At 39.1% G+C, this 23,470-nt stretch overlaps 2 protein-coding genes across 4 annotated transcripts in view; one reads left to right on the forward strand and one right to left on the reverse strand.

Moving 5' to 3' along the window:
* The window catches only part of CTNNA1 (catenin alpha 1), an 80,877-nt gene that overhangs the window by 31,418 nt on the left and 25,989 nt on the right, over positions 1 to 23,470 (reverse strand). For both annotated transcript variants that reach the window (XM_026710422.2, XM_087918542.1), the window contains exons 8-9: positions 11,679 to 11,759; positions 10,716 to 10,868 (exon numbers count right to left, since the gene is read on the reverse strand). In XM_026710422.2, the coding sequence (XP_026566207.1) occupies positions 10,716 to 10,868; positions 11,679 to 11,759 (234 nt within the window). The remainder of the gene's footprint in view (positions 1 to 10,715; positions 10,869 to 11,678; positions 11,760 to 23,470) is intronic.
* On the forward strand, positions 18,098 to 23,076 carry LRRTM2 (leucine rich repeat transmembrane neuronal 2). 2 transcript variants are annotated; one of them, XR_015740457.1, is made up of 2 exons: positions 18,098 to 18,489; positions 20,084 to 20,209. XR_015740457.1 is itself a non-coding variant. In XM_087918394.1 (2 exons), exons 1-2 carry the CDS (start codon positions 18,486 to 18,488, stop codon positions 20,311 to 20,313), a joined length of 1,551 nt encoding a protein of 516 aa, XP_087774520.1. In that variant the 5' UTR covers positions 18,098 to 18,485; the 3' UTR covers positions 20,314 to 23,076. The 2 variants fall into 2 exon arrangements, 1 of the variants encoding a protein (XP_087774520.1); XM_087918394.1 differs by having other exon boundaries at positions 18,767 to 23,076.

Genomic DNA, 23,470 nt, shown 5'->3' on the forward strand with positions numbered 1-23,470 from the left:
TTTATATTGTGCTTTTATCTTGTTTGTCACATTTTGAACTGTCCAGAGTCAGTCTATTGTCAAGTGTTGCCAAAATCAAATAAGTGAATAAATCAAAATGCTTACAACATTTTAAAATGTAAAAAAGTGTTTGTACTCAAAAAGCAGCAGTTTCACACTCAAACTGAGGTATTTCATGAAGCTCCAGGCTAAAAATTATTTGATAAAAATGCGTTACACATATCTGAATATAATTATTTCTTGATATTTATATTTTTGCTATGATCCCCGGATATAGGGTTATTTTTTTGCACGATTCAACCAGGATCAATTATGCCTCATCTTGACAGAACTGATTTAATTGGTTATTAATAAATTATAAATTATCAGACTTTCTTTACAACAAGTGTGCTCTGCAACAGTTATTATATTTATATCAATTGAATTTTTATTCGCACCTAAGAACCCAACTATGAGATAAGGGCAGTGGTGCGATTCAAACCAGCGTAACAACTGTTTTGGTGACCGCGTGCTTCGCACCTACTTCTGGGATGGCACCATGTGGCCTCTATATTGCATAAGAACGCTAAGAGGGTGGATCAGCTGGTTCTCACTTCCAAAAACTCTGTTCCCTCAAAGTCTTCAGGGACCAAGTGGAGCAGAAAGCAGCCCCAAAGCCTGCAAGCAGCAAGCAGGGTAAAAAGCACAGTGCATGATGCTTCAGGGAGTGGAGAAGGACCAGGGCAGACCATATGTGAGCTGAGGAGGTGCTGCTGTGCAAGCCTGGCCTGCGTTAGGCTTTCCTAGGCTGCCCCCTCTGCCAACTCCTGATGCATTCCATGCTCTGCTTAACAACTGCAATGGGAAAAGCTGGGGTTGTGGCAGTTAAGCAAGGTGATCACATGGGCACTTCGCTTAATAATCACAACTTATAATCATAATGGGCAGGCTCCATTATGGTTGTAAGTTGAGGACTACCTGTATTGATCCTGACTGCATATGCAAACCATTCTCCCAAAAAATATATATCCACAAATAATCACATGCCCTTCTCTCTTTCTAGCCGGAACAGGAAAAAGAAGAAAAAGATAACCAAAGAAATGGAGGAAGAGGATTGTTTAACACACACAGTACAATAAAAAGACAAGTTTGAGAGATAAAAAACTGGATGGAGGTAAGGAAGAGTTAACTGGACCAAGAAAGACTGGAAAGAGAAGCCTTGTTTTAATGTTCTACAAAAGTTAAAGCCACCAGATAGGGCGTTGGTACTTACCTGACACGCCCGTTCTCTTTGAGCTGTGAAGAGCATCCAGTAGTAGTGGGAGGTGCTTCAGTCTCTGCATGTCTAGGCTGGGCTTAATTTGTGGAACGCCCCTCCTCTTCCACAGGACTCCTCCCCAGCGTTCCCCAGTTTTGGCGAAGACGAGAGAAATAAACGCCCTCGTCCTCAATGCCCTAACAAATACATTGGCCGAAACAGGACCCCACCAGACGGGAAAAGGGTGGGGCTGGATGCTCTTCACAGCTCAAAGAGAACGGGTGTGTCAGGTAAGTACCAATGCCCTTTCTCCCATGAGCTGTTCAGAGCATCCAGTAGTGGGACATACCAAAGCTTGGCTTGTCCTACGGGAGGGACTCCGTCTGGCCTGGAAACCCCTCCTGGTCCCTGTGGACTCCTTGCAGAACTCTTCTGCCAAAGGAGGCCTCAGTGGATGTAAACACATCTATTTTATAATGCCTAATGAATGGCGATGGAGAGGCCCAGGTTGCGGCTCGACAAATTTCTATTATTGGTGTCTGTGTGGCCCACGCTGCCAATGTTGCGGCGCTCCTTGTTGAATGAGCTGTTATGCCCCTGGGCACCTGCAGGGATTGAGTCTGATACGTTTTCGCTATCGCGACCCGTAGACAATGGCCTATTGTAGAAGATGAGACCTTGCATCCCTGAGTGTTGGGCTGAAACGACACAAATAAGGCTTCCATTTTTCTAAAAGTTGCTATGCGGTTAATATATATTCGCAATGCTCGCCTCACATCAAGCCTATGCCATTGTAGTTCCAATTCTTGGGATGGTCTGGGACAAAAATTAGGAAGCATCAGCTCTTGTGCCCTATGCAAAACCGAGTTAATTTTGGGAATAAATGTAGGATCAGGATGAAGGACCACCCGATCAGAATGGAAAACACAAAGATCTTGTCTGATAGACAAAGCTGCAAGTTCTGAAATACGGTGAGAAGAAGTGATCGCTACAAGGAAAACTACTTTATACGTCAGAAATTGGAGACTTGACGATTTCAAGGGTTTGAAAGGGCCCTTAGTGAGTGCGACGGGGACCTTGTTAAGGTCCCAGGTGGGAAAACTGCTGGAGGGCGTAAATTTGTGGCTCCTTGAAGGAAACTCTGTATGCGTGGATGATGGGAAAGAGATAGTAGACCTTCACAAGTGAGAACTGACGCCAAGGCCGCCATCTGTCTTTTCAACATATTAGGTGATAATCCCTTGTCAAGTCCCTCTTGCAAGAACTCTAGGATTTGAGCCACAGATGGAGAGATGGGATCAATTCGAGACTTGGTACACCATTTGCAGAAACTGGACCATGTGGCATTGTAAATGCGAGTTGTTGAGGGGCGTCTGGCAGCTTGGATGGTGGTGATAACTCTGTTGGAAAACTTTTTGCTCTTCAGATGACTCCGCTCAACCTCCAGACAGTCAGGTGCAACCATTGAGGGTCCGGATGTTGAAGGGGTCCCTGGGTTAGCAAGACCCTGTCTGGCGGAATTCTCCATGGTGTTGATCTGGATAGACTGTGGAGGTCTGCAAACCACGGCCATCTGGGCCAGTAAGGAGCTACTAGAAGTAGCTCCACCATCTCATCTAGCAGTTTCTGGATGACCTTGGGAAGCAGTGGAAGTGGCGGGAATGCATACAGAAGTCCCGGGGGCCAACAACAGTGGAGCGAATTGAAGTTCTCCGCTCCTTGCGAGGGGTACCTGGAAAAAAATCTCGGGAGCTGAGCGTTGAGGGGAGAAGCGAACAGGTCCACCACTGGCTATCCAAATGTCCTGACCGCCTCTTGAAACAGAGTCGGATGGAGGCGCCGCTCCGATTGATCAATCGTGGCCCTGCTTAGCCAGTCTGCCTGTGTATTCGACAGGCTCGAAATGTGCTCTGTTCTGATGGAAAGTAGGCTGCTCTCCACCCAACGACACAAGCGCTCCGCTTCCCACATGAGATGTTTCAACTGTGTGCCCTCCTGTTTGTTTATGTGAGCTTTTGCTGTTACATTGTTGGTCAATATTAGTATGTGCTGATTGCGTACCTGTGGAAGCTGCGGAGAGCCAGGTGTACTGCTCGAAGCTCCAGCCAGTTTATGCTGCACGACTGTTCTATGGCGGACCAGCAGCCTTGGGTTGTGAGCGATTGAACGTGCGCTCCCCATCCAAACAGGCTGGCATCAGTGGTGATGGTAAGTCTGTGTGGCTCTTTGAAGAGGCAGCCTCTGTTGATGACTGGTCTGGTCCACCAGAGGAGAGATATGAGGACCTTTGATGGTACCTTGACCTTGTTTTTGGAGCTGCTTTGGCCGGAGCGTTGGTACGGGAGCAGGAACCACTGGAGGGATCTAGTGTAGAGCTGGCCCAAGGGATGATAGATATACATGAGATCATCTTGCCTAACAATTTTGATAGTTCTGCTAGGGACACCCTCTTAAGACCCCTGATCTCCTTAACTAATTGCTGAATGCTATTTAGCCTATCTGTGACAGGTAAACTTTGCCTTCCACCGTATCTATGACTGCCCCCAGATGGGTTAACCGAGTCGATGGTGTTAAATGACTCTTTTTCCAATTTATTGAGAACCCGTGTTGTTGTAGGGATTGTAATGTGTTCTGAGTATCTCTGACTGCTTGATGATCAGAAGATGACAAAATCAAGATGTCATCAAGATAACACTGGAGTCGTATGGGGATAGCACAGAGATGAGCAGCTAGCACTGCGAGAACATTCGTGAAGATCCTAGGGGCAGAAGCTAGTCTGAAAGGAAGGGCCACATATTTGAAATGGTGGTTATATAACAGAATCTCAGAAATTTATAGTGGGAAGGCCGAATAGCAATATGTAGGTACGCCTCCATCAAATCTATGGACATAAAAGTACGTCATCCTTTCTGATGCAAAGTAAGATAGATTGCAGGGTGTGCATTTTAAACTTGCGATATACTAAGAAACGGTTGAGACGTTTCAGATCCAATATTGCTCTCCACCCCCGTGAACTTTTGGGAACAACAAAAAGATGTGAATAGAAACCTCGCCCTCGTTGATTGGTAGCTACTGGTTGGATGGCTCGTATGTCCAGTAGATGATGGGACAGCTGTTTCCATAAGATTACGTTTAACCGGATCTCTGGAAACAGGGCATGACATGAAAAAGTCTGAGGGAGTGGATTGAAACTCCAGCGCAAGACCAAATCTGATCATGTCTCTGACCCAGGAATCAGACATTGAAGAGTCCCATGAGTCCGTGAATAATTTAAGGCGTCCGCCAATGGGAGCTGGGTCCGGGGAGTTATCTTGGATGCCGGAAAGACCTATTTCCTGCTCCTCGAAAGGATCTCTTGGATTGGCCAACCCTTCTGTTCCTATCCCCGAAGTTGGACCTGTCTGGCTGCTGCCCTGGTCTGAAAGATGGGGGTCTCTGGTATCTGGGTGAGAAGAATCCCTGATAAAAACTGAGGGTTTCTAGAATCTGACTTCCAAAAAAGGTAGAATTTTCTTTTTGTTTTGGGTTCGATTAGCAGCGGGTCGAGGGCAGGGCCAAAGAGTCTGTCTCCCACAATAGGAGATGAAGCCAGCTTGCATTTGTGCTTAATGTCTGATTGCCAATGTTTTAACCATAGTAAGCGTCGCGCTGTGACATGTGAGGTAATGGCCCTGGCTGAAAACTTGACCGCATGATGAGTTGCGTCAGCTGAGAATTCAGCGGCTGCTATAAGTTTTGCAGTATCTTGGTGCGCTCTAATGTTGGAATTAGGGACATGCTCCCGTAAGAGACGGAGCTACCTGAGAGAAGCACGGGTAAAGAAGGAAGCGGCCGTGGCCGCTCTGATGGCCCACGCATCAGACTGATGGGCCCTTCGTAGGGAAAGCTCAGCTCGTTTTTCCTCCAGCTTTAATGCCTCCAGTGCTTCACTGGGAATGGAGAACGAGGACGCTAATCCCACTATAGGTTCGTCTACCTTGGGAGTATTCAACAATTTTGAGAAATCAGGGGCCAAATTAAAGTATTTCCTGTCATATCCCATGAGGGCAGGGTATACCGCTGCAGACGCCCACTGTTTCTGTACCAGGTCTGAAAACATGTGAAAACATCTGCCTCGACAACTGGTTGGTTGAAAATTAGATCTTCTGGTCCCACTACTTAAGGAGTTGGAGTGGTAGAAGGGGCCAACTTGTTCAGGCGTGCAATGTTTTTTGCCTTAAACAAACGTGATCTGAATAGGTGATCAGGAATAAGGCCCTCATCCTCAGACATCCCACTTTCTAGGGGGTCTGCTTCTGACAGGGCCGGGTCACTGTCATGTACTGATCCTGACCCAATCTGTTCCATTTGATCAATGTGATCCACTTCTTCTGCCTCCTCCTCCTCCTCCTCCTCCTCCTGCAGCCCCTGGAGGGGCATGTCCCCCTGAAACTGTACCTGGATATAGTGTTGCTCTGATCTGGTCAACGACCTTAGAGATTGAGAATCATAGTCAGTGGTTACTGGGCGTTCCCTGGTCAGAACTGTGTGTTGAAGACCTGCTGCAATTCCCTGGCAGATTGCCAGCTCCATCCACGCCTTCATTCTCTCTGGAACTTCTGGAAGAATGTCGTCCTGCTGAAGACCGGCATCCGTCGGAGTGAATGTAGGTTCAGGAGCCCTTCGCGTGGTCTGTGTTCCAGGTAATTGGGCCTGTTGACTCTGGGAAACCAAGCTGTGTCTGGATGAGAGGGAGAGATCTAGGGGAAGAGGAGGATGGGAAGAGGTAGATGGTACTGGACTGGGGGGCAGAAGGTCCTGTGAGGCCCTGTGTGCCTCCTTTGCACACCTATCTATTTGCTTTTCTAATGCTTTATGGCGCATGTTTGCATCCTTTTCTGAAGCTTTAGAATGACCTTTTGTCTGCTTGGATTTGTGCTGAGATTTATCTTTGACCCTTGATATTGAGAGTTGAGAGCTACTACCGCCTGCCATTTTGAATTGAAAGAGATGCAGTATGCTCGTTATTCAAAGCAATACTGTTGAGGTGGTTGGCACGCCCAGGGGCCTGATCCAAGAAGGGACCAGTTGCCCTGATAATATCTTATCCCCTTGTTTTGTTTTGTTTTCAATTAAGATATATGTATATATAATATGAGTCGTATCACAGTAATAATATCTTTTCTTATTAAGATATTAATACTGAATATTTTATTATTATTATTATTATTATTATTATTATTATTATTATTATTATTATTATTATTATTATTGGAGTGAATGAAAGTCACATAGATAGATAGATAGATAGATATATATAAATTAATAGAGAAACAGCTTGATAGAGTGAATATCCAAACAGCCAAATTAAGAACGCCTGAAAGGCCAAGTTAATAAAGAGAGGCCTTCAACAGCTTCCCTGCACAGGCAGACACGGGCCCGGGTGCTCGCTGTTGTGCCGCTGGGTAAGGATGTGAGGGTTAAGCCAACAATAATACACGGATGGCCTCGAATCTAATAAGAAAATGAAGTGTAATAATTCCTTAGGTTATCAGAAGGAAAAACCTCTGATCGGGAAGGAAAACTACCTCACACAGCTCGAGTTACAAATAGCGCGGCCGTGCAGTTTTTTTTTTTTTTTTTAAAGTAAAGGCAAAAACAATGGGCATTATTTTTGGCGCGCGTGTGCTTCTCAGCAACAAACTCCCGCCGCATGGGGAAATGCCTCCGATGGCTTCTCCTTGTGGCTAAAAGGAACGGCGGGGGAAGGGGTGGAAAGAATTCTTACTGCTTTCCACACCAAAATGGCGTTCTGAGGGGAAAACTCAATGATATGACTCAGATGAGAGCGAAAATGCCCACGCCGCTATTGCCGATATAGAGAAAGGCAATGCGGAATCACAATGGCAGGGGGTAGAACAAGCAGATGGGGGGGGGGGGCTCGGAGCAATGCTGAGACCACCCGCCGCTTCAGGCATGAAACAGCGCTGCCCGAAAATGCAAATGATCTCCGATGACCAGATGGAGAGAGCTAACGTCAGGAGATCGTAAAGTGATTTAGAGGCTAAAAGCCTGAAAAAACGAACTGGACTATATTCAAACCTGCTGAGTAATACTCCTGTTTCAGCCAAGGAAGAACAAAAAGCACTGCCTATCCACAATGAGGCTGAGCAAAAACTGGGGAGCTCCTCCTCCCGTGGAGGAGGAGCATTCCACAAATTAAGCCCAGCCTAGACATGCAGAGACTGAAGCACCTCCCACTACTACTGGATGCTCTGAACAGCTCATGGGAGAAAAACAGCAACTCCCAGGCTCCAGCTAATTATCAGGCTGCTCTTTTCAAAGTATTAATCACAGTTCCGCAAGATTCATAGGGTTTGAAAAAAAGAACAAACTTCCTAATCTGAAAAGGTATTACATGTCTTCCGATTCCAGCCCCCATCCTCCCCCCTTGAAAAAAAAAAGAATAGTAGAAAATACTTTTGTTACTTTGAAATGTCTAGAAAGTTTCACATGTTTATGCATGGAATTCTACTTTGGAGTCTGAAACTAAGGCAATGGAAATTTGCTCCTTTCAGCGGAGGCATAAATTTTTGGCAGGTTTGCTCTTCTGAGCTCTGACTGAATAGTTAGGCTTCCAGAATAAGCACCACCAAAATATGGTTTCATCCAGTGGAGTTCATCAGAATAGTGAAGAACCTGACAACAAGCATTTGCTCAGGAAATACAGCATTAATATTTCATGTGATCAAAGTCAAGAAGTGATACTGGTTTGCCTACAAACTATAGATAAAGCATTGTTTATGACTGGGCTGGTAGTCAACACTTCAATAAAAAAAATGTAAGTCCACCCAAGACCACAGTACTGTAAGCAATCTCACATTTAATATGGAAGTGATAATGAAAACAGCAAAGAATGCTTTCATTGGCTTAGCAGCACCAGATTCTTGTTCCTCAGGTGAGGATTGAATCTTCCTCTAGCTATGTTTTTTTAAAGTGGCTGTCACTCTGCCTGTGCACTTGTCTATCACTCATCCTTTAGTAGCATGTTTTTCATCTTGCTAAGCATTATATATTGTGCAGTCTTGCAATAATAAACTTCATGAAGACCTGTTTGTCTTTGTCCCTTGATACAAATATGCAAATAAGACAAAGAACCAAAGCATATACCCCATGTACCAAAGGAAGGCTGAAGGTAGAAGAGGATTTACTAAACCAAGAAGAATTTATTATTAATCTTCATGTTTCCAATCTGTCATAAATCATATTACTAAGATGAAGAAAACTGAGGTAGGGATTTCTGTACACGAAAAGACTCCATTTCCTTAATCTCCAGTATTAAAAATAAGTTTCCGGGCTCAAATACTAAAGTCTAATTTTGTGTTTTCTGTCAAGCGCTGACTGATGGATTTTAAGGTTCTCATAAAAGTAAATAAGAAAGTCATTTGCCATCAGTCTACATTCTGTCTATCCTGTCATGCACTGTTTTATGAACTAAGAAGGAACATTTATACAAATCAATGACTAAAACATTTTTCATAGTAGGGAAGAGAGAGAGAGAGATGTGCCGTGTTTCTCACAAAATAAGGCCAGGCCTTATTTTTTTTTGACCCCTGAAAAAATGGCTAGGCCATCTTTTCGGGTGTGATTGAATTTCCTCCCCCACCTAGAGAGGCCCATACGCACGTACCTTGCCACGAGGCCGCTTCTATAGGCCGACGAAAGCTCCTCGAAGGCAGAGTCCCCAGCTGCTTCAGGGCGTGGCATGGCTGCCCATGTCCCCTCGCCTTTAGGCAGCCTCTATTGGGTGATGGAAGCTCCCCAAATACAGTCACTAGCCACTTCGATTGGCCGGTAGAAGTGGCCACGGGGCAAGCGCACACTCACATTCCCCTCGCCGTGAGGCCGCTTCTACTGGCCGATCGAAGTGGCTGGTGACTGCATTTGGGGAGCTTCCATCGCCTGAAAGAGACTGCCTAATGGCAAGGGGACACAGGCAGCCATGCCTCGCCCCGAAGCGGCTGGGGATTCTGCCTTCAAGGGAGCTTTTGTCTGCCGATAGAAGCTGCCTCGCGGCGAGGGGAGTGTGTGTGTGCGCTCGCCCTGAAGCCGCTTCTACCGGATGATCGAAGTGGCTGGTGACTGCACTTGGGGAGCTTCCATCGCCCGAAAGAGACTGCCTAAAGGCGAGGGGACACAGGTAGCCACGCCATGCCCTGAAGCAGCTGGGGACTCTGCCTTCAGGAAGCTTCTATAGGCTATCGGGGTATTCTAGCCTAGGCTACCTGCAGGGCACTCCTAAAGGCAAGTTTTCTCCCCATCCCCCCCACCCTTCCCCCCCATTTCTCTTTACCTCATGTAGTTCTAACGAACAATGTGAGAAATGGCGGGGAAACACATGGTTTAAATAGGCCTAAATTTTGGGGGCGGGCCTAATTTCCCCTCATCCCTAGAAATCATGCTGGGCCTTCCTATTGGTGGAGGCTGTATTGTTGGAGAAACACGGTACTTTTATGAGAACTTGCCTAATCCAAAAATAATTAATAACTTGGAATAGGGAAATGCTTCTTATAATGCAGACAAGCCAAATTAAATTTCAATATACTGCAGTTCTCTAATAATGCTTTTTTGTCAAATTCGTAATTATCCTCTCAGAATCTGTCCATTACATTTTAAGAGGCATGGATGGCCTCGGGCTGACTATTGCTACTACCAATAGTCTGATGAACAAGTTTTCTATTTACTTTCATCTTCCCAGATATAACAGTAACAAATGGATAAATATAAGTGTTTTTGTCTAAAATATTTTGTGCCAATTTGAGCTAATGTGTTGGGTAATCTAGAATGTGATCCAGTCCAAGCGCAGATCTTTAAATTTTGCTTTGAAATTAATTAACAACAACAAAGGAATAAGTAATTAGGATGAAGTACAAAGACATTTTAAGTCTAAGAATTTATTTGCATAAACTGTATTATGCTTAACTATTTGAGTAAGAAAGTAGGCTTGGGGTGGTGGTGGTGGGATTACTTTTCCAAGGTATAATACATCCTATTCCCAATGGGCTGTAAAAATCAATTGTCAAAAAGGGCTACTAAAGCATTAAGTACTCCAAACCCATCAGGTTGATATTTGTAAAACTGTAACTCATAGTTATTGGCTATCTTTTGTGGAAAAAGCTAGACTGAAAAAAAACTTTTATACTGCTTATAGAACACTTTTATAGTAAATGACTTTTCTCAAGGACTGGATTTTCAGTTACCCTAACTTTAAACTTTTGGGCTAAGATAAACAAGTCAAGCTCATAATCTTCATGCATACACTTACTACATATTATTCTCAGTGCTTCAGATAATGTATTTTCAAATTTCTTTCCAGAACACAGGAATAAATTTTGAGATAATTCACCGAAAGAATTTTGCAATAAAATAATACTTCAAAGAAGGCATAATCTATTTCCCACAATGCCCGTGTGGCATCTGGATTTAATTACCACAGTACCTCAATCAGCTTATTGGCATGTTCACGGAAAACCTGTGCATATTCCTTAACTTCTTTCTCATTCCCATTTTTAGCAGCTTCAATCAAAACAAGGAGTGGTACATTTGTTTCCAGAAAAGAATCTGAAACATGGTCCATAACTGCTTTACGGAGCTAAGAAGAGAAATCAAAACAAAATTAAGTTGTTCAACAAGGCAAAATGCTATTTTCAACTTCTGCATTACTAAAATACACTTTACCAGTGATCCTTCTATTAAAAATAAGTGACCTTTCATGGAGAATAATTATTTCAATGTAGGTGGGATTTTGTTTTTGAAAACTCAAAAAATTACTTGCTTAATTACTTTCAGAATAGATCTAGATCAAAACACAGGTTCAGCTTCCATTTTGATGTGACCAAGGACAAAGAGATAAAACTGCTTTAACTAATGACTCTAATGATTAAAAAAAAGCTAATGATTTTATAATTTTTTTAAAAAAAGAGTTCATTCATTGTTATAGTAGGGAATGGTAATCTACGCTGACCCCTAAAGAATCTGTCGAGGGCTATACAAGTGCATTAATGTTTCCTGAGTGAGGAAAGAGAGCATCTAATCTCATCTCCCAAGAATCCACATAAGGACTGCTGCTAACAGATGTGGAGAAAAGTCCTAGGTTCTCCTGCCCAGCTGATGGCTAATATAAAAGAGTATGCTCTCTGGGGTATATGGGGAAGGCCAAGATTTATTGGCAGCATTGGCTTTCTCAGTTTGGTCCTGTCACTGGGTTGTAAGGAAGAAAAAACATTATACTTGTAAATGTGACAGAATGAAGAAAGCACCACACTCTAGACTTAAGGTTAGCTTGCCCAGTTTTAATCAAATCTAAGCATTTAGTTTTCTATAATTGACCGATATGAAAAAACTGCTAGAATAAATGTTATGCTATGTACATGAGCTTTTTAATACATATTTAATACTGTACCTGTCTACGCAAATCTCTTGTCTTTTTTGTCATTTTGTCTATTGCCAAGTTGAGGGCATCACTTCTTTCTTTGCGCCCAGCCTAGAAAATCAAATAAAGCAGCATTACATTATAGAATTATAGTTATACAATAGCTCAAGTCTAGATTCCACTGACTTTTCCACTCATTCAGTTATCAATGGCGAACTGAAATCAGCAGAGGTCTTGTATATCAAAACAGCAGTGTATAGAAGTGTTGCTGGACAGATCTAGAAACTAGAATACAAAATTTGTACCACATATCTGATAGTGCACATGGTTTAGAACTTAAATTTTATATTTGGCTTCCTTAGTTGCACTTTATAGACTGATTAGGAATGGTTTGTAGCAATGTTCCTAACCAGCTGTCTGAGTCAATTCCTATATTGTATTCATTTTGCAAAACATCCAGGAAGCTGTTATATAGTCACTTGTGAAACAGTATCATGGTTAGATTCAGACTAAAGAATGAGGCTGGTTTATTATTGAAAGGAAATGTTGCCATGGGTCATGATGGGTCCTTGAAAATGTCCTATTTGCTTAATGCATATGATAGACAAACTTTGTCACTTTAAAATATGCACAACTATGTAGCATAAGACACATGGACAATCCTTTAATCTTGTTGAAATTATAATTTGTCCTATTCTAACACATCTTAGAACAGGGCTCTCTAAACTTGGCAACTTTAAAACTTGTGGACTTCAAATTTTAAAGTTGCCAAGTTTGGAGACCTCTGTCTTAGAAGATAAATTTTAGAGAGATGTCATTTTTGAGTATCTTCAGAACAAAGCAATAATGCTTTGTTATATTTATTTTACTTATTTATATATTTAGCATAGATAATGTGTAAAATCTCTGCTGCATGGTGTATATGTAATGGAACAAAGTATATATAATTATTTTCAACACTTTTTGTTAAGTATTCTTAGAATTGCACAGTTTCTCTAGATTTCTAGACTTGCTAGGTGTAGTGGAATCTCCGGTTACATTGAGGAAGATGTTAAGAGGAGGCTGAGCTTAGAATTCTTGCACTGCAAAAAGCAGTGTAGGTTTTACTTCCCGCCAAATCCCTGAAGCCTTTTGACTGATCCCAAGAGAAAATGCAATCAAGACTGGAGAGATTCTTGTACCATAGGTGACTTATAATAAAACCTCTGCTTGAGACTACCCACAAATTATTTGCGCCTGATAAGGTGGTTTATACATTTCATTATGACATAACATGGTTGTTTAGTTTCAGCACAATTAACCATTATGGGCTATTGAATAAATCATAGTGTAAGTTAAACAAAGCATAACTTAGAATAATATATGAATCCGGATGCAAAGTTATTTGAATTAAAAGAAACCTGAATAAAGATGAACCTCTTAATTACATGAACAGATTGTTCTAACTCCCAGGAAAACTAATAATCTTGTCTGATTAAATACCCCTTAGGGATCTTTTTCTGATTAGTTCCACCTGTTTAGATGTGGTCATCTCTTGCAGTAAATGAGTCATCACTGCTTTTACTTAATTTAGCAACTGTTTCTGTGCCCATGTTATTCCTTATGTTCCTTGTGGCTTGTGTCAAGTTTAGAAATTTGGCATCTGTCTAAATAACATGACAACCTTTGTTACATTATGACAGTATAGAGAAGGAGATGCATGAACCTAAGATTCTGTGTCCACATACACAAGTGCAAAAAGTCAAGAGAAATGGAAGGTATGATATTTCTCAAGAAAAATGTTTAGTACCAGTAAAACACAAGGCCCCTTTTTGTACAGGTGGCAGTATTGTACTAGAAAAACATCTGTTGAATTTCACTAATTAAGCAAGCAGGCTATGCCTATGCTAGGATATAAGGCTAGTTATCTTTATTTAAAATATTTTGAAAAGCAAACATGACAAACATTAGTATCTTTGAGAGCTTTTAAGTAAAAAGGCAGGATAAAAATAAAACGACATGGATAACTATGTTCTCCAGGAAATAAAACATTCAGATAAAATAGAAGATGCAAATAATAATATGTAAGTAACTCTAGCCTACTACCCGTATTATGTTAAAATGAAAACATGCATGTGGCAATACAAATTCTGTCCTTACATCCTTGCATCCAACGTAAGCACAACGTGGTAGGTTTGGCATCAAGGCCTGTTTTGGTCCTTTACAAGTACCGTATTTCCCCATGTATAAGCCACCCCTTTTTTCCAAAATTTTCAAGCCCAAAAAGTAGGGGGGTGGCATATACAAAGCAGGTACACTTTTTATACGTGAAAAATGCATAAAATAATAAAGTAGGAATAAACTGGTTTTCCAGCAGTATGCTATACTTTTTTGTAAAAATTGTACGTGATGATACGATTATGAGTGCGAGTACGCGATAGAAATGCATACGCTAGGCATCGGCCTGAATGCTTCGTTCCTACTCTCGTTCCGATGCGTAGATTGCTAGCGTCGCCTGCACCGCTTTCGGCGTCATGACCGAAGTTGTAGATCTAGACGTCGAATTTTGTTTCTTTGTAAATTTTCTTTCTTCATAACTTGTTTCTCTAATAAAATATTTTTTCAAAACTTCACAGTCCAAAAATTGGGGGGGTGGCTTATACAAAGGGGGTGCTTATACATAGGGAAATACGGTATCTCCAATTCCTATGGATAATGGGATAAGGAAGCTATAGCTATGGTGTGCAACAAGGAATATAATTATGCTTCCATGATACCTTGTGCAACACTGTATATCGGGATCCCTCTCAGAAATTCAAACTTAATCCTCATCTATCTGAATGCTGGATTGCCTTGATATACTATGAGAAGTAGGCTTGGTTCTTAATCTAAGCCAAACATATTACTGCATTTCTAACCCAGGGTTTCTGAAATAGGCATACTCTAGCTGACTCCATGTTTTTCTGCTTAAGAATTATTGACTATGTGTCACAAACAATAAATTGTGCTTTGAAAGGATTGAATCTCATAAAATGAAGACAAATTCCAATAGCTGGATTCAAACCAATGATCTGCTTCCAAAAAATCTACACACCTATTTGCTGGAATAGAATAATTCAGGTATTATAAGTGGAAGTTTAGACTAGTAGTATAAGTGGAAATATATTTGAGCTAAGATTTAAACTTATATATCACTATATAGTAAGATGTTTTATTGTATGACATTGACATATGTTTTATTGTATGACACTGACCTATGATATATATTTTTATGATGTGCACATTGTTTAAGGTAGTTGGTGGGTAGTCCAGAAATATAATAAACAAGTGAACATACAATTGGAGGAACCACTCCTATTTTTATGCATGTTCCCTTTGAATATGCTACCAACGTATAGTAATTCTTCTGGTCAGACATACGATTTTACCTAAGATAAACTACAGTACTATCGATCTTGGACAAAGTTTCTTGGAATTCTAATGTCTATTGTTTAAAATTAGAAGCCAAATGACTTGGTTCTTATCTTACAAATCATTTATCATCTGAATATATGCAATATTAAACCTTATTTTCTTTACTTATTATTATCATTTTGTTGAAATATTTCTCTTTAAACTTCACCTTTAAGATTTCCTTTTCTTCAGTTGCCTTTGCAAATACCTGGCATTTTATTTCTACTTTTGCCTTCTTTTGACTCTTCTAAGATCTGACCAGTTAACTAACAGCAGTCAAATGGCCTACTCAACCATCATAAAGGCATCAGGCAATTGCAAGAAAAAGTTATGAGAGATTTCCACATCACAGAAGCAACTATATCCAAATATATTCTCAGTAATCTAAATTGTTCAATTCAATTACATAAAAAGACAGCAAAACTGGGAGGAAAATAAATGACTTTCTATTACTATCTTTATTTTAAAATGATTCCCTTAATTAAAGTGGAGATGAGTTTTTCTTTCATAAATAGTACTGTAGCCACCATTTAAATAGGACAGATGCTTCTGTCCCATATTCATTCTCTCCCTCCCTCCTTCCCTCTCCGTCATACACACACACACATTACAGCTGTGTGTGGCAGAAAGGGTGATCACTACTTATCCTCCTTTTCTGGCTTGAAGGAGATACTCATCTTTTATAAATAAAGGGTCAATAGTTTTTTTTTTCTCCCAATTATCTTGTCCCCTCTCCTCCAATTTGGCCCACCTTTTCTTTTTTCATTCCAAATAGGACTATCTCTTTTTCACCCCCTTTCTCCATCCTGCTTTTCTTTTCGCTGCTCAGCTGGAATGAAGATGTGTGTGTGTGTGTGTGCACTTGCATCTTTATGCAAAAGGGAATACTTTGTGTGTGCGTGTGCATGCACACACAGAGAATCAGTTTAAAAAAAAAGGGAGTGCCTTATTTGACATACAACTAGGGATTAATTCAATTTTAGCTTTTATCTTTTTTTAAGATTGTGGCTTCTGGCAAGTATCTGTAAACCAGACTAGAAATATGTGATATGCATAGGTCCTTTGGAAGGGGAAAAATCTTTCCAGGACTGGATTCAGCAGAAGATGATATACTTAAGTCTGATATAGTAAAAATTTATGCATTAAATATTGAGTATGCTCATAGTTTTTTTTTCATCTCTTCATTTCTCAGACATTGTCTAAAATAAGGGTCTCTTCCTTACGTGTATCTCAAATATTTGAAAACTATTATGCACAATTTAAAAATATGAGTTGCGAGATCTGAAATAAAAAGGACTCGGCTAAGACAGTGGCCGTTTAGTACTTTAAGATAGATAGCTATACACAGCATGACTTTCAGTAGGTATTTGTAAGCCTGGCATCTTCAGTTTCAAAACCACACCTCCGTGAACACATTTTCCTTCCCAATCAAAAAGTTCAGCAGAATGTTGGGTCTGATTTGGAAGTTGCAAAGCGAAGGCACTTGGAAGTCTCTTTATGACTTAGAACCAGACATAAAAGTCCACATCCCACTGTTTTTGATCTAGAACAGGAAAGGACTTCTTCAGCTTTCATCTTTTTCCAAGAAAGCTGGTACTTTTTCTTACTTTGTCAAGTCTGCTAACTACTAATCACTACTTCAAGTCAGAGCCCCTTTGGACTTTGTGTGCTTTCTTGGTTACTGTTGAACAGTTTCCATCATTCTAACTGTGGATAGACAAGTACAGTTTTTGGCTAACGAGATCTGGTAAAATCTGTAGATAACTTCCTCCACTCCACTAGCCAAATCTAAAAATTCAGATTTAATAGTAATTTTTTTCTGAAAAGTACTGCATATTCAAAATTCTAAAAACAGTAACTGAATATTCTTCATATATTATCTGCCATAAATATGTGATTAAGAATTTTACAAGTGTTAGGTGAAAAGGAAGCAATTTCCCTGAGAAAAATAGGCATAGAAAAAGTAGCATAGTTATTTACACTTACAAAATCATAGTTTTAACATATATATTATGTATACACACACACACACATACACGCATACATATACACATACAAATATTTAAAAAATTACAGGTTACTTTATGAGTTAAAAAATTATAGCAGTGACAGAATAATATTCAAAATATAAAATGTGAGGTTAGGTCCTATTAGCATTAATTCTTATTAACTGAGAATTATGTTTAAATGTTGCCAAATTTGGATAAAACTATATTACCATTTCCAAATCAAATATTTACTAGGTTATTCACATTATTTGAACTGATAACTGCAAAGCCAAGCATGCAGTTAAATACTACTGCCTCTGGCTCACTCTTCAGTTCAATTTAAGAAGTAAAAGAGCTACATATTTAATAATTAAAGATGGTACTGTCCTGTACATTTCCAGGGACTCAGTCATTTAGAATGGAGTCCACATATGTATTGAGTATGTATACATGTTTCTAAATTCTGTCTGAACTACCCAGATGAGGAATCATCAAAGCCCAGTGCAACTGATTTTTACACACAATTTTACAGTTTTTAAAAGCTTGTCTTTTTAATATAAGATATACATTTATAAATATATTCCCTTAAAAAAAACTTTATGCTACTAATTTTTAAAATGTTATATCATGTGTGAGTTTTTCCTGTTAAGTTGTTTGGAGGACAAAGAGTGTGTCTCTGTCTGTGTGTGTGCGCTCTTATGTACCACCTTCACAGTTTTCATACAGAATACCAACACAAATACTAAATCACAAAACCCCAAACCTGTACAGCTTAAGGTTGTAGTAATAAGCATGTAATCTACAAGACAGACTCTTGAAAAATCATTCCTATCGCCTGGATATCAGCCGAAGAATTCTTACTCTTTTTCCTCTTAGTGGTAGTCTAATCTCACAATTGAGAGTTTGCACTATAGTGCCTTAAACTGCAAAAGCTTCTGGAAAACCCAAACAAAAAGGAACGTCACAGGATGACGTCAGCCTACATACAGTTGTGTGGTAGCAGCACATAAGCAAATGCATTCTGTACCCTAGCCCTGAAAGCTTTTCAGCAAATGCATTCAAGCGACTACAGAAGCTTCTCTCAGTGATAAGCTACCCATCTGCCATCAACAAGTTAAGAGTAAAAAAGCCATAGCTGTGGAAAGCGTTTGCAATTAAGCAGCTGTACAGCATAAGAAAAGCTGCCAATCAACTCAGCACTGATTCGGGAATTAACAGATCTGCCACTGGAAATCAAGGTCATGAATTCAAAAGAATATATTGGAAATGGGATGTGAAGCCTTTTTATTTACTTCAAAATCAAAGAAGAGTAAAGAGAGTAAATGATTTAAAAGCTGTCAACGTTAGAGCTTTTTACAGACTCACTGTGTTGAGTCTAAAACTACGACTGAATGCAACCTCCAACGTACTCAAAAGAATGGGTAAGTTTGCATTATTTGACTTGTTTTATAATGTGCAGTTAATCTAGCTTTTGAAATGCATGTTTAGGAACCAGTACTTTTTTAAGACTGGGAAACTGCTTATCAATAATTTCAGTAACTTAAGATATCTCTACCAAGAATTTTTTTAAAATAAGAATTAAAGCTCCAAAACATTTTAATGCATGTCATTATTTACAACATTCTTTCTCTTCTTGTTCTAAGCGTATCTCTGATAAGAATATCCTATTTTGTTGTTTCCCTGAATTATATTCTGCAGGCTTACATTTCAAGTGGCCATTAGGGGCTCCTATGCTGGCAGCAGTATATGCAATGAGTATTGTTTTTAAAATGCTGCCTGCCTTGGGCACGGCTTGTCCACCAAAATGCCGTTGTGAGAAGCTGCTCTTTTACTGTGACTCTCAGGGGTTTCACTCAGTGCCAAACACCACTGACAAGGGCTGTCTAGGTTTGTCACTGAGGCACAATTTTATTATGGAACTTGAAGGGGATCAGTTTGCAAGCTTCAGTCAACTTACCTGGCTTCATTTAGACCATAACCAAATTGATACAGTAAGAGAAGATGCTTTTCAAGGACTATATAAACTCAAGGAATTAATTTTAAGTTCAAACAAAATATCTCATTTACCAAACACAACTTTCAGTCAGCTACTTAACTTGCAACATTTGGATCTCTCTTTCAATCAATTATCTGCTTTGAATCCTGAATTGTTGTATGGCCTTCGTAAACTGCAAACCCTAAGTTTACGTACCAATTCTCTGAGGACTATTCCAGTCCGCCTGTTTTCAGACTGTCGTAGTTTGGATTTTTTGGATTTGAGCACAAATCGCTTGCGAAGTTTGGCGCGCAATGGATTTGCAGGATTAACCAAACTGAGGGAGCTTCACCTAGAGCACAACCAACTGACAAAGATTAACTTTGCTCACTTCCTTCGGCTAAGCAATCTGCACATGCTCTTCTTACAGGGGAATAAAATTAGCAACCTGACCTGTGGGATGGAATGGACCTGGAGCACTTTAGAAAAGCTAGATTTGTCTGGAAATGATATCAAAGCCATTGATACGACAGTTTTTGAAATAATGCCTAATCTTAAAATTCTCCTAATGGATAACAACAAGCTAACCACTCTGGAGTCCAAGGTTTTATATTCACTTAAAACCCTAACGACTGTGGGTCTCTCCAGCAACCCCTGGGAATGCAGCCCCAAAATATGTGCACTAGCCACATGGCTCAGTGGCTTCCAAGGTCGGTGGGAATACTCCATCCTTTGTCATACCCCAAACCATACCCAGGGAGAGGATATTCTAGATGCAGTTTATGGTTTTCAGCTTTGCTGGAACTTATCAACTGTTGTTACACCCATTGCTACAACTCACAGAGCTCCAACAACTGAATATACAAAGCAAATAAGCTCCTCAAATTTCCATGTGGGAGATAAAGAAATTTCAACCACCACAGGCATACCCTTTACCACAGAAGAGCAGATGCCTGAACCAAACAATGTCATCTTCACCCAGCAGGTAATTACAGGAACAATGGCTTTATTATTTTCTTTCTTTTTTATCATTTTTGTAGTGTTCATCTCCAGGAAGTGCTGTCCTCCCACATTAAGAAAAATTAGGCAGTGTTCAATGATTCAAAGCCACAGGCAACTGCGATCTCAAACACGGCTGCATATGTCAAATATGTCAGACCAAGGACCATATAATGAATATGAACCTGCCCATGAAGGACCCTTCATCATCATTAATGGCTATGGACAGTGCAAATGTCAGCAGTTACCCTATAAAGAATGTGAAGTGTAATATCTACAGGTAATCAAAGAACACAAAGGAGATAAACTTATTTTAAATTGCAGGGATCTGATACATTATTAAAAAAAAAAACTCAAATACTGAGAAAGCCTAGATTTTTCTAAGGAACTTGTTTTGAGTGATGCAGTAGTATTTCAGGGTGTTGTTTTTTTTAAATAAACCCACAATATTTTCAGTGTTTAAATAACAGTGTTGGCATTACATTTGCATTCCTGATGTTTGGAATCTAAATATGCTCAGCCCAAAATATGTATATTGTTTCATGTTATGTAATTATATGTGTATTTTTTTATTTTTTTACTCCCAAGCCCCCAGATATAATTTAGAAAAATAATTTGGATGAAAATATTGTTGGGTATCTATTTAATGGACTTAAGGGGGAATATTTTACCAAATGATGCATTGTAATTACTAAATTTTACCAGCATTTCAGCCAGTTCAGTGTTTCATGAAGTACATACTAACCAAAAAACAAAAAGATAATTTCCTTAAAAGATTGTTGTCTTGTGATCTACAGTAGAAAGGTGCAGAAAAAGGATTTTCCAGTCTACTACAGCATGGGATTTTAGTACTATTTTAACTCCATAGTAAGAATTCAGAATTCTAAATGTGTTGCAAATTCAGAATATAGCTACTGCCACTTCTGAATAAAGATCACATTCATTACTTCAAAATATTAACCTGCTACAACCATTCAGTAGCATTAAGCATGGTCTCCAAATATTACATGACCTTCAACTTCTGTTAAATCTGTCTTGACTTTAATGGGATACATTTCATACCAAGAAGCGACATATAAAGAAATGAACACTAAGGATTTTTTTTTAAAGCAAAAAGCCCTCTTTCTTTTCCTCAACAAGCCTGACTACTTAATACCAGAAAACCATTTTCTATATTCATTACTATTCTTCTGGCACCAAATTATTCTCATAGAATGAACTATCAATTACCACTGTAAATTCCAACACTGGATAATTTAAACACCAATCCAATATTCAAGGAGAGGGCTCTACTGATTGCAATATAATTAATTAATTAAATTACACTTGTGGAAAGAGTAAGAACTTTTAAACTCAGATTGGTATTTTTTGTGAAGAAATATTATAATGTCATTTAAAACAGGACAAAATTTCTCTGAAAAGCAAATAATCAGTTCTTGGATCTTAAAAATTCTAGATTTGGTGTTTATGAAACTTAACTTTGCTATACATTTGTGTAGTTTAAATGTAATGCAATTAAGAAATTATTTAGTACAAGTCTCAAAAATCATGAACACATAATTAAAGGTATAATATTTTGAAGAAAATGTACATATCTAACCATCATGCCAAGTTCAACAATGACATTTGTTAGTGGGGGAAAAGAAATATTGATGCTTGGATTCTTTAAATCAGTATATAACATTGTATATTGTACTATGCTGCAAGGTTTTCAAACAAATCATTTTTCTGATGCCTGTGCTATATAAACATCCTTGAATAAATATTGCAAAGGTTTGAACAGGGTGAAAAGGATGGAAATTTCAGACTTTAAAGCCAGTGCATCAAATCCCAGTACTTGCAAGTTTTATAATCGGCATTACTTTAGCTCAATATATTGGACTGTATTATTTAAAGCTCTATTAAACCAAACTATTAGTGAAAAGTAGATAAAATCTAAAAATCCTCTACATGATAAGCCATTGTCTTTCAGCCATATACAGCATATTCTATGCATCAGGTAACTAGATTTTCTCTGCACTGAAGCATAATATCTATTAAGAATCTATGTTCCACTTTAACAAACTGAGAACTGCCAATGCTTTGGTCTCTATTTCCACCTACTAACTTAACAAGAACCCACTGCCTGTAAGCAAGCTTGTACGTTTGAAGGTGAAAAGAAATGTATAAGCTGCAAAGATTTGTTAAGGCAACTGAGTAACAATTATGTTAACACGTACATTCTAACAGAACATTTTTTAAGCATCTTAATGACATTTGCATCTCATAAGACACTTCTTCAGAATACAGCCCAACATTACTTAACTACCATATGGAACAACTGGCTTACTAATTGATCAAAACCCTTTGTTATTACTAACCCTTCTCTTCAGGGCAGTTCACCTAAGTCAGGAGATGCTGCAGGAAGTACCAGCAGCTAAGAGATTTATTTTCTCCTATGTCAATCTGTTTTCTTTTCCTTCTGAACTACTTGAAAACACCTATAATTTTCATAGTCATACAAGATTTGAGAATACAAATTTTAGCCCCTTAGCTAGTATCGCATATCATCATGCCTATATATTTGACTGTTTTAATCTAAAGAGAAAGTGCAGGGCAGTGTTATGCATTAATCCTATAACATCAGTCATATGAGCTGCATGATACAGTTATATAATTACCAAAATATATCACCTGTAAAGCAGTTTGGTTCTAGTTACGTTAATTGAATTTTTCTACTTTTCTTTACGAATCTAAAAAGCGGGCATTTTATAAAGTGACAAGATCAACAGCTACTGATATCACATTCAGTAATGCAGTATTATTTAAGACTACGACCAGTCCCAATATTATTTTCACACTGACAGGGTCATCAAATAAGAGTTTCAATGTTTTCAAAAGCCATAGGCAAAATATTAACATCACCCAATAGCAATTTAAATACAATTTTCAATGACACCCCACCCCCCCGACTATTACTTATTCATGGGAAGATGGGTATGATATAACCTTGGCAAAGATCCAAATGTTGAATCATTAAATAAAATTTTAGGTGATATGCAAACCTATATGAATTAATTCTAATCTGGTGTTAAATTATGAGGCTATTGATCACCATCAGCCCAAAGCATCATATCTCTCCCAAATGCTACAACCAAAGCTGAAATACAGATTTTGCCATTTTTATTTAGTAGTGCTTAACAGGATGCCGTCTTGAATTACTTCATCTTCTATAGTTGATATTTCAAATGACAGTTACATCAGTCCCAGAAGGAAAATAAATAATTACTTATTTTAGTACTGTTCAATCAGTCCTTGAACATATAAATTATTTCCATTATTTTAGAAAGCAAAGGTTCCTGCAAGTAAGTTCCTGAATTAAATGTTCTCTGCTACCTATAGGAAGAACAAGTTGTGATGCTTAATTATATTCAATATCACCTTCCAGG

This window comes from Pseudonaja textilis, chromosome 1 (assembly GCF_049901715.1).
Source record: "Pseudonaja textilis isolate UNSWEBS1 chromosome 1, rPseTex1.2, whole genome shotgun sequence".
Taxonomy (NCBI): Eukaryota; Metazoa; Chordata; class Lepidosauria; order Squamata; family Elapidae; genus Pseudonaja; species Pseudonaja textilis.